At 46.8% G+C, this 13,046-nt stretch overlaps 3 protein-coding genes across 3 annotated transcripts in view; 2 read left to right on the top strand and 1 right to left on the bottom strand.

The window, feature by feature from the left end:
• Positions 1-13: 13 nt before the first annotated feature.
• Positions 14-7,071, bottom strand: CSUI_004757 (zinc finger in n-recognin protein). Its single transcript, XM_068064941.1, has 3 exons — positions 6,769-7,071; positions 274-6,583; positions 14-113 (listed from the first exon to the last, which is right to left on the bottom strand). The coding sequence occupies exons 2-3, from the start codon at positions 5,185-5,187 to the stop codon at positions 96-98; spliced, it is 4,932 nt and encodes a 1,643-aa protein (XP_067923086.1). The 5' UTR covers positions 5,188-6,583; positions 6,769-7,071; the 3' UTR covers positions 14-95.
• A 216-nt stretch (positions 7,072-7,287) lies between these two features.
• Positions 7,288-8,086, top strand: CSUI_004756 (uncharacterized protein; the record flags this gene model as incomplete). The annotated part of the gene is made up of 1 exon (XM_068064940.1): positions 7,288-8,086. A coding segment is annotated over one exon (234 nt), but the record flags the coding sequence as incomplete, so codon positions are not given.
• A 1,896-nt stretch (positions 8,087-9,982) lies between these two features.
• The window catches only part of CSUI_004754 (uncharacterized protein), a gene marked incomplete at its 3' end in the record, with an annotated part of 12,422 nt that continues 9,358 nt past the window's right edge, over positions 9,983-13,046 (top strand). The window contains exon 1 of the mRNA XM_068064938.1: positions 9,983-12,985. The remainder of the gene's footprint in view (positions 12,986-13,046) is intronic.

The raw sequence follows: 13,046 nt of genomic DNA, 5'->3' as shown, positions 1-13,046 counted from the left end.
AAAAGAGAAGAGGAAGAAGAAGACCAGAGTAAAGTAACCGAGTTAGGAGAGACCGAATAGAAAGGACTTGAACGGTGACGCGCTCTAATGCACTGTCACTCTTCAACACGAGGCTGAGAAGAAAAGAAAGGAAAACGCAAAAAGACAAAAAGGAGAAAAGAAGTCAGTGAAAGAAGGAAAGAGAGAAAGGTCACGGCAGCATCAGGATCAAGGCAAGAAGGAGGAGAAAGACTATCCTGTAAGATCGTGAGAGAGAGAGAGAGAGACTTACTCTCGATATTGCTGAATGAAGACAAAGGCGAATTGTTCTTTAAACCACTCGTCAAACATTAAGGCCAGCCATAGTGTCGTGAGAGATGCATGCACAGCTTTCTCCTTTTCTTCTTCTCCTTCCTTTTGTGAGTCATTGGCATCTTCTCTTCCTCTCTCTGTACGTCTCCGCCCCCTTCCTTCTTCATCTTCAACTATTCGAGAAGAGATTTCACTAGCAACGTGTAAAAGAATAGAAGCCACGCATGCTCCCACGCCATAGACATGCGAAGGAGGAGACGACATAGACGTGCTAGGAGAAGGTGCGGTCGAAGAAGGTAGAGGAGAAGTAGACGAAGAAGAAGGAATGTGTCCCTGGTCTGGAGAAGATGAAGCAGGTAAGGAAGGAGAAGAAGAAGAAAACAAGGACACTTCTGCTGTGGTTTGATCGTCTTTCTCAGCGTCGATGGTTTCTTGGATAGAGACGCCGTCTCCTATTATCATATCTTCTTCATCGAGATCCTTCTTTACAACTTCTGTCTCCATGTCTTCTCTCTCATCTTCTCTTTCTTCGTTCTTCTCTCCTTCTCTCTGTCTTCTTCTTTCTGTTGTTTTCTTCTGTTCTATCCCCTCTCCACCCTCTTGACTAGTCTCTTTCCCTCTCTCTTCTTCAGGTGTCCCTCCAAGATCCTCCTCCGAACCCTCTATCCCGCTCATCTTCACATCGCCTTGATCTTCTCTTCTTCCTTCTTCAACTCCACGAGACAATCGACACTGCGAAGAAGAAGAAGAAGATCGCCCCTGGGTGCTACGGGAGTTGTGAAGACTTCCTCGGCCTCCGCACATAGCAAATTTCAAGGCATCGTGAAAAGACTTCACGTTCACACCTCCACGTTGTCTTCTCAACTCGATTTCTTTCTTCTCTCTTTCTGTAGCCTCTATCATTCTTCTTTCTCCTTTTATCCCTCCTATCATCCTCTCGCCTTGTTTCCTCGCTTCTTCGGCTGCTTTCGTCGCTTCTTCGGCCCTCCTTGATCCCTCAGCGGCTCTAAACGCTAGCTCTCTCTCACCTGAGAAGAAAAACAAGTCTGTATCATCTCTCTCCCCCCTTCCGTCATCTGCTTCTTCTCCCAACTCCATTCTCGCCTTTGAGTTTATCGAAGTTGCTCTTTCCTTATCCTTCTTCTCTCCCTCTGCTTGTGCTCCCGATGTAGAAGAGGTTATCTCTGGAGGCCCCGCAGAAGCGCGACGCGAAAGACCTGCGCGTCCTAAAGAAGAAGAGATATCTCGAGAAGACTGAGGGGAATCCCCCTGTAATCTCATTGAAGCAAGATAAGATGAAGACGAAGAAGAAGAAGAAAGTGTAGAAGTTGGGAGAGGAGAGGGAGAAGAAGAAGAAGAGAGAGCTTTCCGTGGCATCTGTTTCTCTCGAGAGCCTGTCCTCACTCCTCCAGAAGAAGAAGAAGAAGAACAAGGAAAGAGTTGTATTCTTGCTTTATCTTTGAAGAGAGGATACCATCCATCATACTTGATATAATTCGGGGGATAGTAGACTCGATCTTTTCCTGCAATCTTGAGAGATGTGAAGCCTTTTGAATCATCTAAACTCCCCCGAATGCCTTCAAGCATGACTTTGCCTATACACCTTCGGATCCCTTCATGCTGTTCAGACAGTTGAAGAAGGAAATCGCAGAGAAGTTGCGTCTCTTTCCATTTCTTCTCAAGGGCATACATCGTCAGACGACGTACTAAAACACGTAGAAGAAGCAACAGGACGAACTTGGTATGATAGGATAAAGCCGCGGATGGGTCGATATGCTTTGAACTCCCAGGATGATGCCGACAAAAGCCTTTCGGATTCCACGCTGAGGCGTCCCCACAGTCACAACACCCCCCGCAACTCGATCGATAAATGAAATAGGAATGACCGAGGTGATTGCCTTCTTGAAAGCAAAAGACACATATACAGCTACTCTGGCTTCCTCCGCACGTTAAGCAACGATAAGCAACATGCTCCCCGTCCCAGACTTGGTCGCACCGAGAACGTGCTAGCGGTAAAGAGGAAAGAGAGGAGATGTAAGACGACGCAAGAGAAGATAGGAGAGATGACGGTTTAGACGGGAGACGCGAAAAAGGGATAGGATGAAGGTAGGGAGAAGAAACGTCTTCTTCTCCCTCCTGGGAGGCTGTGGGGGTGCCACTTGTCGAAGAAGAGGAGGGAGAGGGAGAGATTATAACGATGAGCGGAGGGGTGAGAATCGCGTTGAGAGGGGCAAGACAAGGCAGGAGTCGCGTATAGGCTTCGGTATCCCCTAGGGCGGTAAAGGTTGAAGAAATAAGAGTAAGAAGAAGATGGGGGTCTCTCAGTTGACTTACTATGATATACGATGCCAAAACAAAAAGAGAAGAAGAAGAAGACTTCAACAATGACGTTAGAAGGCGCGATACACATGGAAGCGACCCTCCATAAGCTTCCACAGCCTCTTCTAATGTAGGTAAAGAGACAGAGGGAGAAGAAGACGAAGACGAAGAAGAAGAAGAGGCGCTCCGACTGGTGTCTGGTATCCACCCGTCTCCATAGGGGGAGATGACTGAAGATGAAGAAGAGGAAGAGACACTCGGCTCAGGAGAACAGGCTGACGAGGAAGAAGAAAAAGTGCTCTGAAGAGAAGAAGAAGTGGAAGAGAAAGATGTGTCGATGCTTGTCTTCCCTCTCAACGTAGGAGAGGACGAAGAGGAGAAATCGTGACTGCCTTCCTGGGCTGCTTCCCCTCTTCTACGAGTAGTATGAGTGCCTCGAGAGGAGAGACGAGGTGCGTTATAGCGAGAATCGATATGCTCGAGATGTGCTTTGCATGCCTGAAGAAGATGAAGCAGCTGGGCCTTCGTAAGAAAGATATCAACGTCATCGAAGAAAGTTGGGACTGACGCACAGGATGGTAACCGCACGGATGAAGACATCGTTGTTCTATTACTCCTACTGCTACTGCTGCTAGCAGAAGACGAAGAAGGGTGTCCTTCTTCTGCTCTTCTTCCCTCTCGAGTCCCTCTCTCATCTAGAGAAGAATGAACGCGACCATGATAATGATGGGGAGGAGATGAAGATGGAAGAAAAGAAGAAGAAGAGAAAGGTGGAGGACGTCTCTCATCTTCATCTTCTTCTTCTTGTGCATGCACTCTACCGTGGTAATGTGGGGTCTCAGAGAGGGGATGGCCTCCACCCTCATCATGATATGAAGAAGACATCAAAGAAACACCTCCTTCTGTATCCATTCTTTCTCGTTCTTCGCTCCCTCCCTCTCTTCTTTCTTCTTCTTCTTCCTCTTCAGCATCTTCGTCAATTCCCTCTCTCAGTCCTCCTCCTTGTCCTTCGAATGACCCTGCAACAGGAAAGGTGAAGAGAGATAAACTTCTTGCATTTCTCTCGCTCCCTCCATGTTCACCGTCATTATCATAATTACCATCATCTAAACTTCTACCTCTCTCATCGTGTACTTGTTCTCCTCCTCCTTCAAGATCAACATCTTCTCCTTCTTCACAGGAATCTCCCTCTTCTCCTACATGATGACCTTCTTCTTCTTCACCTTCTCTTCTTCTTCTTCTATTCCTTCCCCCCGAACCACCTTGTCCTTCTTCTTCTCCCTCTTCTCGCCTCTCCGCCTGTGAAGCACGTGATCTCCTTGCCTCTCCAGCATGTCTTGAGATCCCCGAGAAGAATCCCAGCATCTCCTCAGCCACGGCTTGAGCTGCAGTCACTAGGGCCCTACGAGGATGGCTGCCTACACGACTGTTCTCTTCATGATTTGCGGATGGACGACTTTCATTGAACACGCCGGTAGAATGAAGCGCGCCTCCCGGAACACCATCACTTGCCTCTCGAGTCCTACTCGTATCTTGCCGAGAAGGTAAGAGTGACGAAGAAGAAGAAGAAGAAAGAGAAGAAGAAGATCGCAGAGGTTCATCGTGGACTGGACAAGAGGAGATACTTGATTGATGTAGAGGATGAAGGCTGCCACCCTTCACGCCAACGACGTCATCTTGTCCTTCTCTTGAATCGAAGAAAGAAGAAAGATTCTGTACCCTCACCATTCCTTCTCCTTCCTCTTCTCGAGAAGAAGAAGAAGGTAGGGCATTTGTATGGAGAGAAGATATCTCATTAAACGAACAAAGAGAAGAAGAAGAAGACATTCCTGCTTCTGCAGGGGCTACTCCTCCTACTCCGACTGCTGACGGGTTCCTCTCCCGTCCCTCATGAGGAGCTTCCCTTTCTCCTCCTATGCGGAATCGTAAGACACCCTCAAGATTCTCTTCTTCTCCTGCTTCTCCCCGATGAGAGTCCTCGTGGGAAAGATCTCTTCTTCCTATCAGAGAATCTTCTAGAGGATGAGCCTGACTAGAGATTGTACTGCCAGCTGCACTCCTCGTGCTAGGAGATGTCTGAGGTAGAGAAGGAACAAGAGAAGGAGGAGTTGAACTGGCGAGTGTCTCTCTTCTTTCCTGTGTAGACTCTTCTTCTCTTTCGGAGGATTGTCTCCCTTGTTCAGACATACCCGGAGAAGACCCCTCCACCTCATTCATCGTCTTTCTCTCTTCTTCTCTCTGCATAATCCTTCCTTCTACGACAGATGGAGGCGAAAGAGTCTCCTCTACAGCCCGTGGCTCTACAGATCTCGCACTCGCGCCTTCTACTTGACTTTCTATAGGGAGATTAGACCCGACAAAATGGGAAGGAAGTGTATCTACACCGGAGGTTACAGAACAAGAAGATGAAGAAAGATCTTCTTCATCCCCGAATCTAGGGCTCTCCTGCGACTGCTGAATTTGCTGAGGGGATTCTTCTTCTCCTATGCCTTGACGAGGATGAGAGGAAGAAGGAGAAGAAGACTGAGAGGTGTCTCCGTCTGAAGAAAGGCGAGGTGGCGATATATTCTTCTTCATCTTCCCTTCTTGGAGAAAGGGGCGAACAAGAAAACCTTACAGAAGTTTACGTTGACGAGTATGGAAGTTGAAAATAACTCTAGACGTGTGTAAGGAGTCGCATCTTTCTTCTTCTTCCTCTCTTCTTCTCTCTCTACATGTCCATATAGTCCCGTCAGCCCTATGATTCCTCTAGTAGCTACGAGATAGATAGATAGATCAAAGATAGAGAGATAAAGAAATAGATTAAAGACAGATAGACAAAAAGATGATGGGATTCTCTATCGTGACCGTGCAGAAGTAAAAGCTTCTCAGTCTTGAGAAGACATATCATATCGTCTTCTACACTAGTAGAACAAGGAAATGACCGGTGCGTAGAGAGACGTACAAGCTCATATATATATTTATATATATCTCTCTCTTAGAAAGAAAAGGAGACAGATAGGACCAAAGATAGAGATGAAACCGAAGAAGAGAAGAGAACGCTTGGGTCTATTTAGTTGAGATGTCTGTCTCTAGAGAGAGTGAGAAGACAAGACGGCTCTATCGTGAGAGATAGATGAAAGAATCGAGAGAGAATTCTGAAAGTGAAAAAGAAAGAAGAATATGCTGGCGTACGTGACGCTACATGGAATAGATAGATGTAGTGAGGGCTGTCTCTATGTCGGATAGAAAGAGAAAGGAGATGATCTGATGTGACGTGAGAAGAGAAGAGAGAAGAAAAGAGAAGGAAAGGCAAGCAGAAAAGGAAGAAGAGGACAGCAAGAGAGAATATGGACAGAAGAAGAAAAGCCGGAGAAGAAAACAGAAGAGAAAAGAAGAAGAAAAGATGAACTTCTTCTTGAGGAACGACGGAAGAAAAAATGGAGAAAGAGGAGAGCTAGCACTTCAGTGGAGATTTACAAGAAGAGATATGTAGGCAAGCCATCGGCAGTTGTCGTCGTTTTCTTGTCAGAAAGAAGGAAATCCCGTAGAAGATGTCGAAATGTCTTTTGTCGAGAGATCCGTACCGTGAGATAACGCGGGCAACCAAATTTACTCGTACGGGGGGAGATGAGGTGTATGTACACACTGATAGAGAGGACGTCTAAGAGGGGTAGGAGAAGATCGAAGAATGACGAAGTGGGAGAGGAGTGAAGGAATCAGCAGGATGAAAGGAAGAAAGAAAAAGAAGAAAGACGGGAGAACAGAATGCGACAAGAAGAGATAAGATGGTTGCAACAGAAGAGAAGGACTGACTCCACATCCGTTACTAGCATCGTCGCGGAGAAGAAGATAGATGGGTTGCTTGTAAGGTAGTAAGAATAGCCTACTCACTTCTAATGGTGATATCATCTTCCATGGTTGTATACTAGCCTTAAAGCCCAAGCGGTACACACATGATAAAAAGCGGGGAAGGTGACTGAACTTGACCCGCCTGAGGAACAACAGGTGAAGAGAAAGAAAGAGAGAAAGAAGAGAAAACTCCCTTGATAGCTGTATCTAGACGAACTACAGAGTCAACAGGATGAAAAGTAAACACCCTTCCGAACGAAACAAAGTGACAAAGAGAGAAAAAGAACCGTCACAACAGCCAAACGGATTGGTTCAACGACTACTCACTTATACTCATCCATCGACCGCCCGGTGTACGTACACCTCATTTGTGCACGCCTGGCCCTGTGAAAGAAAGAACCTGCTGCATTCACACGCTATAGGAAAAGGTAAGAGACAAAAGAGAGATGCAAAGTGAAAAGAAGAGAAGGAAAACACCGAGAATTCCGAAGCTGGTTTGAGAGCTCTATGGACTCTATCGGAAACTATGAAATGTGAAAGAGAGTCTCCCGAAGCTCTTATGACTTCTCGAGTTACTTTCTTGCCTATTTTCTTCCTCATAGAGAAGCCTGTGTGTACACTACCTTCATTAGAGGCAAAAAAGAAGGTAGAGAGAAGTTCAACTCCTCCTCCTGTTGACTGAGATTTCCTTCTCCTGCGCGACATACCCCCCCGTGAAACGGTCGGACGAGCCAGCGAAAAATCGGGTCGCATGCGCGCCACAGTTCAAGTCTCGGTGAGGTCTCTTGAGTCATGCAGTACAGACTTCTTCTGTCTTTTCGTCATGTTTCCTTTGCTTTGTTTGTGACGGGTATATCTTTCCTTTTCCAGGGGCGCAGAAACACAACCTCCAGGAGTGGCGTGGCGACGGACGTTAGGAGGGCTCTATATGTGGGATTTTCGACACTCCGTATCACCGGCAGAGCTTCCTTCCTTCTTCCTTTCCTTTCTTTACTTTGGAAGACGCGCGCGAGAGAGATTACAGTCGTGGCGTGGTGTCTGGACGGGCTAATGCACATTCTAAGGCTGCACGTTGTTTAGTCGTCGCTTCAAGAGAGAAGGGAAGGAGACCCGAGCATCACTCGCGCACAATAGCACCTGACGAGAAGGAAAGGAAGATCATGTGACCTTTCATCGTCGGACACGTACTCCTCTCAGTTTCGCTAGGGAACCCCGTGACGGAAAGCTATATCTTTAAGCGGCACATCACTTGTGTCTACCTCGGGAGCTACTATCTCACCCCCCGGATCTCGAGAAGACACTCCTCTTGAAGATCGAAGGAGCTAGCGCGGACTACTCGTTTAACAAGGGATGCCTCTAATCGTCAGAAGGACAGCCTTCCATAACAGGCCAAAGAGAAGTAGGTCTTTGACCTGTCTCTTCCTTCCCTAACGTCCGCCATGAGGAACTCCTGAGTGTGTGTGTGTACCTCCATATACTCCCAGAGCAAGCCGTGCTCGCTCGGGGTGGGCAGTCAGTTGTCGGAAAGGAGAGGAAAATAGATATAACTGCTGCAAACATAAGTATCTTCCACAACTGCTACCACTATTCCATCGGCTTTATGCGTGATAGAAGCGCAACTTAGGCCGAATGTGTTCGAAGTCCCAGTGAACGCTTGAGGTGTCTAGACACCGCAGCAGCTGATGGTACTAATAAAGAGTGCGTCTGCTTGGCCTGTCCCTTAACTTCTTGTTGCCATCTGACAATGACTGACTCCAAGAGACATTCCTGACGCATGAATTGATATAATGCGCTCTATGGTTGTGAAAAGAGAAGGAAAGAGCTGCTAAGATGGATAGAAGCCAACACAACTCCTCTCAAGCCTTCTTTTGAGTGAGATGATTGCCTATTCTGTGAAAGGGAGGTCAGGGTCGAAAGGCCGGTGTCAGGGTGATGCGTCCGGAAGTTAGTGCGATAGAAACAACTCAGATGAAATAGTACGAAAGTGTCAACGGTCGCCGACCTGTCATAATGCTTTATACTGCAGTTCCTGATGCTATGAAAGAGCTCAAGATGATCTCTCTCTCCCGACTCCCTCTGGCATGTTCGCCCTTCCAAGGGAAATGTAGCTTAGCTAACCACCCAGCACTTATCAGTTTTATCGTTCTTTCGATGCTCTTTCAAGAGATCTCCACTATAATTTGCAAGTTCTTTTTCCGATCTGTCATTTTTCACCTTCTTCTGGCAAGTGAGATAGGCAACATATCTGAGGGAGACAGGCTACTCACTTACTACTCAGCTTGGATTGGGGGGAGAGAGTGTATGGCCCCTAGTGTCTCTCCACACTCTTAACCAGAGTGAGAGCTCTGCATCTCATTAGATCGAGGAGGGAACCTAGAGGCTATGCCTCTATCTGCAGTCCTCTCTCCATATCTCTCTACGTAACCTCGTCCCAGCATCCATTCAGATAACGTTCTAACCGAAGGACGTTAATGAATCTTCCTCTCTTTGCAACAGAGGCATCCAGGATTCCTAGATATCCAAAGAAGAGCCGTTCAATCTCCGTACTCAATCGAGAGGAATGCTTCCTAGTGGTTACAACTATGTTGCCACCAAAGATTGCCTGCCACACTAGTCTACAGGCTGTCGTGCTTGAGTCACCTCTTTGTGCACCTGCCTGAGTTTGGCGTCTGATCTTCCCCGTTTGTCGAAGGACTAATCATTGATGAGCGAGGGAAGCTAAAAAGCTAGTTTTTTCCTTCCTCCTCATGGAGTTACATGCTTCTTCTTACTGTTGTTATGTATCTTCCTCCCCTTCACACCATGCCTCCGAGGCAGCAAATCCCTAATCCATTCTTCCTCGAGATGGAGGAGCTACTCATACTTGACTATGGTGTTTGCCTCTCGGGAGTGTGGCTATAATACAAGGAATCATCCCTAGCGGGCCAAGTGGCAAAGAACCCCATCCAGAAGTCTTTTCTGCCTCCTGTCCACCACGACACGATAGTCAGAAAAGCGAGCTCTTTTTCCTTCCACTTGGAGTGTTACTCCTGACAAAACACGGCGGTCGATGTTGTACCGGACACGAGGCGAAAGCAGGATACCTCAGACAGAGAGTCTCCCCCGGCTAGACAGGTCATACACACATTTACAAATAGCACCTCACTGTTTCGTCATCTTCTTTTCCTGTCTCTACCTTCTTTGTATGTCTCTGCCCTACTGTCATATCCATCTTTACATCCACACTGGATGGATTTACCGAGACAATCGATCGATCTCTGTTGAGCACCACGTGTCTATTATGGGCAACTCGCGGTTCTAAATTCCACAGTCGCCTACCAGGTGTTGCCGATGAATGTCCCTACTGTCCTGCCGATTGCAAAGACAGACAGATATCCAGCGCGCTGCAAGAATATGACTATCTTTTAGATTTCAAATCTCTTCAGCCGTCAAGGATGAACACTCGTCTCTCCGACGCAATGGAGGTCGGTAGGAGTGACTGTAGGCTGTAGTTAGGCTCGATTTGACGCGCATGCATGGAGTTAACAGTCTAGAGGATCGCCAAGGGTGCTTTTTGTGTTGTACGAGAAAGAAGCGAGTTGGGTCTTGAAGAAGATTTCATGATATGATGATAACCGGGAAAACAACGAAGAACTCTTGCGTTTGCTTAGGAGAGTCTTCAGGAGCCCCGAAAGTTGTGTCTTCGCCACCGTGTTCGCATGAGCCATGAAGAGAAAAGCTCTTCTTTCTTTTCATGACTTCGTTCATGAAAGAGAAGGAACATGTCTGTTTTTCTTCTCCAGGAACTCTCCACTGTCTTGTCCTTTTGCTGTCCTGTCTATGCTCATTTTCTCATCACGACGACCACGCAATGAAAAGAATTTGCAGAAGCTGTAGTAGAAGCAGTCAGTAGTGGGAGGTAGACAAGAAGAGCCAAGAGCAACAACTCTTGAGGGTGGTGGAGGTAGGTAGTCCTCAAGCAAGACTCTTCAGGGAGGGAGGGAGGAAAGAAAGATAGAAGCAGTCGGTCGGGCTATCTTCTTTTTTCTTTTAACTTGCCGTTATTTCTACAAAGTCTGTGAGTCTTTTCAGGACGTTGAATGCCCTCTTTTCTCCGTATCAGAATCTCTTCCATTCATCCTTCGTCTATCAGTCTTATCAGCTAGAAGGGATATAAAGAAGAGCCGCTCTCTCCTCATCTTCTCCCAAGAAGAGGAAGTAAAGCCCTATCAGTCATCTCTTCGTTCGCGAGAAAGTCGGAAAGAAGAAGGAAGAAGGCCGAGAGAAAGAGTGCCCTTCATAAGATCAGCCCCCTCTGTTCTTTCTTCTGATTTGTCTGGGGAGACCTCAGTTGACTCGTTAAACTTCTTTCTTTCTCCCTCCTTGTGTGTGTGTAGTCGGTGTGGTCTTCTTTACATCTTCTCTAAAAAGAAAGTCCTTCACTGGAGTGTAGAAAAGACTAGCTCTTCATTCCTCTCCTCTTTCCACTCAAGTCTATCATCTCCATCGGAGCCTTACGCAAGCTGAGATCTCGCAAAAAGCAAAGAGATAGATTTGTTCTACTTCTTCTTGCTCCTCTTGTTCCTTCATTCCATTCTTTCTCTTGTCTCTTCGTCTTCTTCTTAAGGTCACTTCCGTTAATCTTCACAAGATTTCTCCTCACCTGTCGATCATGGCTAGACTTGCGTGGCGTGGCGGTCCATCGTATCTTCTCTTCACTTCTTCCTAGTCGTCTTTCTTCATTTTACACCCGACATGTTTAGAAAGAATGGGAGAAAGGTTTGAATCCTTTTCTCTTTCCTTCCCATGAGCTTCTTCTCTTTCGCCTAGAACTTCAGATGAAGGAAATCTTCAGTTGCTCTTGTTGCTGGTGTAGGGGGGGCTGCCTCTCTTGATATTCTTTGAAAGCCCTTATTCACCTCTTTCTCTCTTTGCCGTTTTTCTTTCCTTCTGCTTCTCCCTTCCTTTCTTCCTCCTTAGTAAAGAATTTTCCGCAGTCTCGCATGAAGGGATCTCAAAAACCTTCCTTGCAGCATCTCCCTCTCTCTTCTCTGTGTCCTTGCACCCTCTCTATTTTCGTTACTATCTATCTATCTGCAATCTGTCTCATTCTATCTATCTTTAAACTCTCTATCTATCTTTCTATCTCTTCTGAATCCCTCTATCTTCATGTCTTCCTTCTCTCACGATGCATCCTTCTTCTCCTTCGTCTTTCTCTTCTCCCTCGGGTGGGGGAGAAGAGAAAGATTTTCTCCCCGCTGGGGTGTATCTACAGCAGGATCAGACACAGCAGTATCTTGTTCAAGGGCGTCTAATGGATGATACTATCGCTCCGCGGCCTCAGCGTTCTCTCTTCTCTCGTGTTGCTAATGCTGCAGCTGGAGCAGTGATTCCTGCATCTTCTTCTTCTCCTTCTTCTTCTTCGACTTCTCTTCCTTCTCAGCCTATGGGCTCCTCGGCACCCTCTTACCATGTACATCAGTTGCCATCACGTGATTTATCTTCCTCATCTGAAGACCCTCACTCTCCATTCTCATCTTCATCCCTTTGTCAAAAAGCAAGAATTCCTCCTACCCATTCTTCTGCTTCTCTTTCTCATTCATCTTCCCATCTAGGCGAGAGGGGCTCATACCTCTCTAGCAGTGGTCATATGCCTGTCGGATCGTCTACCTCTTCAAGCGAACGTCTCTCCCCTTCTTCCGGGTTCTCAGGTGTACATACACCTAACCACCCTCCTCCGTCTCTCGGCTCAGGAGGAGGAGGTGGGGCGCGTGTCCTTCCGCGGTCGGTTGAAAAAGTGATTGAAAGCGGAGAAGTGAAGATCGAAGATATTAATCCAGAACAAGCAGCAGATATCTCGAAAGCACTCCTTTTGCATCAGCACCAGAATCATCTTCTCCTTCATGAGAAGCAGCAACAAATCCAAAAGGCCTGCCAATTACAAAGAAAACCTTTAAGGTATCATCCTCTCTCCTCTCCTTCTTCTTCTTCGTCATTCACCCAAGAAGAAGAAAGAAGGTCAAGGAGAGGAAAAGATGGGATAGGAGGAGGCTCTTCGCCCATTTCTGCAAAGAAGGAGTCTAGCATAAAGGATCTAAGGGAAGATGAAGAAAGGAGAGAAGAAGGAGAACAAGAAGAAAGAAGAAGATATCTCGGGGATAAGAATGATGCGAGAACAACTTCCTTAGGAGTCGATCATAGAAGACTCCAGATGCCTCAACCGCCGGCCTTTACTCTTTCCCCAGAGGAGCTCGAGAAGAGCGAAGAGAAAGGAACACGAACCTTAAATATCATACGTGAAGTCTTCTATGAAGGGATACACAGTCACCATCCTTCACGGTTTCCTTCCTCTTGTGCTTCTTCTCTTAGGTCTTCTTCTTCTTCTTCGACTACGAGAGGGAGAGGAGCAGGAGGAGGAGAAGAAGAACAATATAAAAAGCCCCCTGGATCTTCGTCTTCTGTAAGGGGGAGGAGAAGAGATATTTCGGCGAAAGGAGATTTCTCATCGAGTGAAGAAGAGTCGATCTCCAGGAGAGAAAACGATGCTGCCCGATACCTTGAAGGAGTGAGACAACGTGAAGAAGAAGAGAGAGAGAGAAAGATGAGAGACGAGGAAGAAGAAGAAG

The sequence above is a fragment of the Cystoisospora suis genome, assembly GCF_002600585.1.
Source record: "Cystoisospora suis strain Wien I chromosome Unknown contig_2261, whole genome shotgun sequence".
In the NCBI taxonomy this organism is placed as follows: Eukaryota; Apicomplexa; class Conoidasida; order Eucoccidiorida; family Sarcocystidae; genus Cystoisospora; species Cystoisospora suis.
Note: the sequence above shows the minus strand (reverse complement) of the source record. Positions and strands in the feature narration are given on the sequence as shown.

Excerpts from the sequence above, each read along its gene's own strand:
- CSUI_004757 (XM_068064941.1), bottom strand. The coding sequence starts at position 5,187 with ATGAAGAAGAATATATCGCCACCTCGCCTTTCTTCAGACGGAGACACC.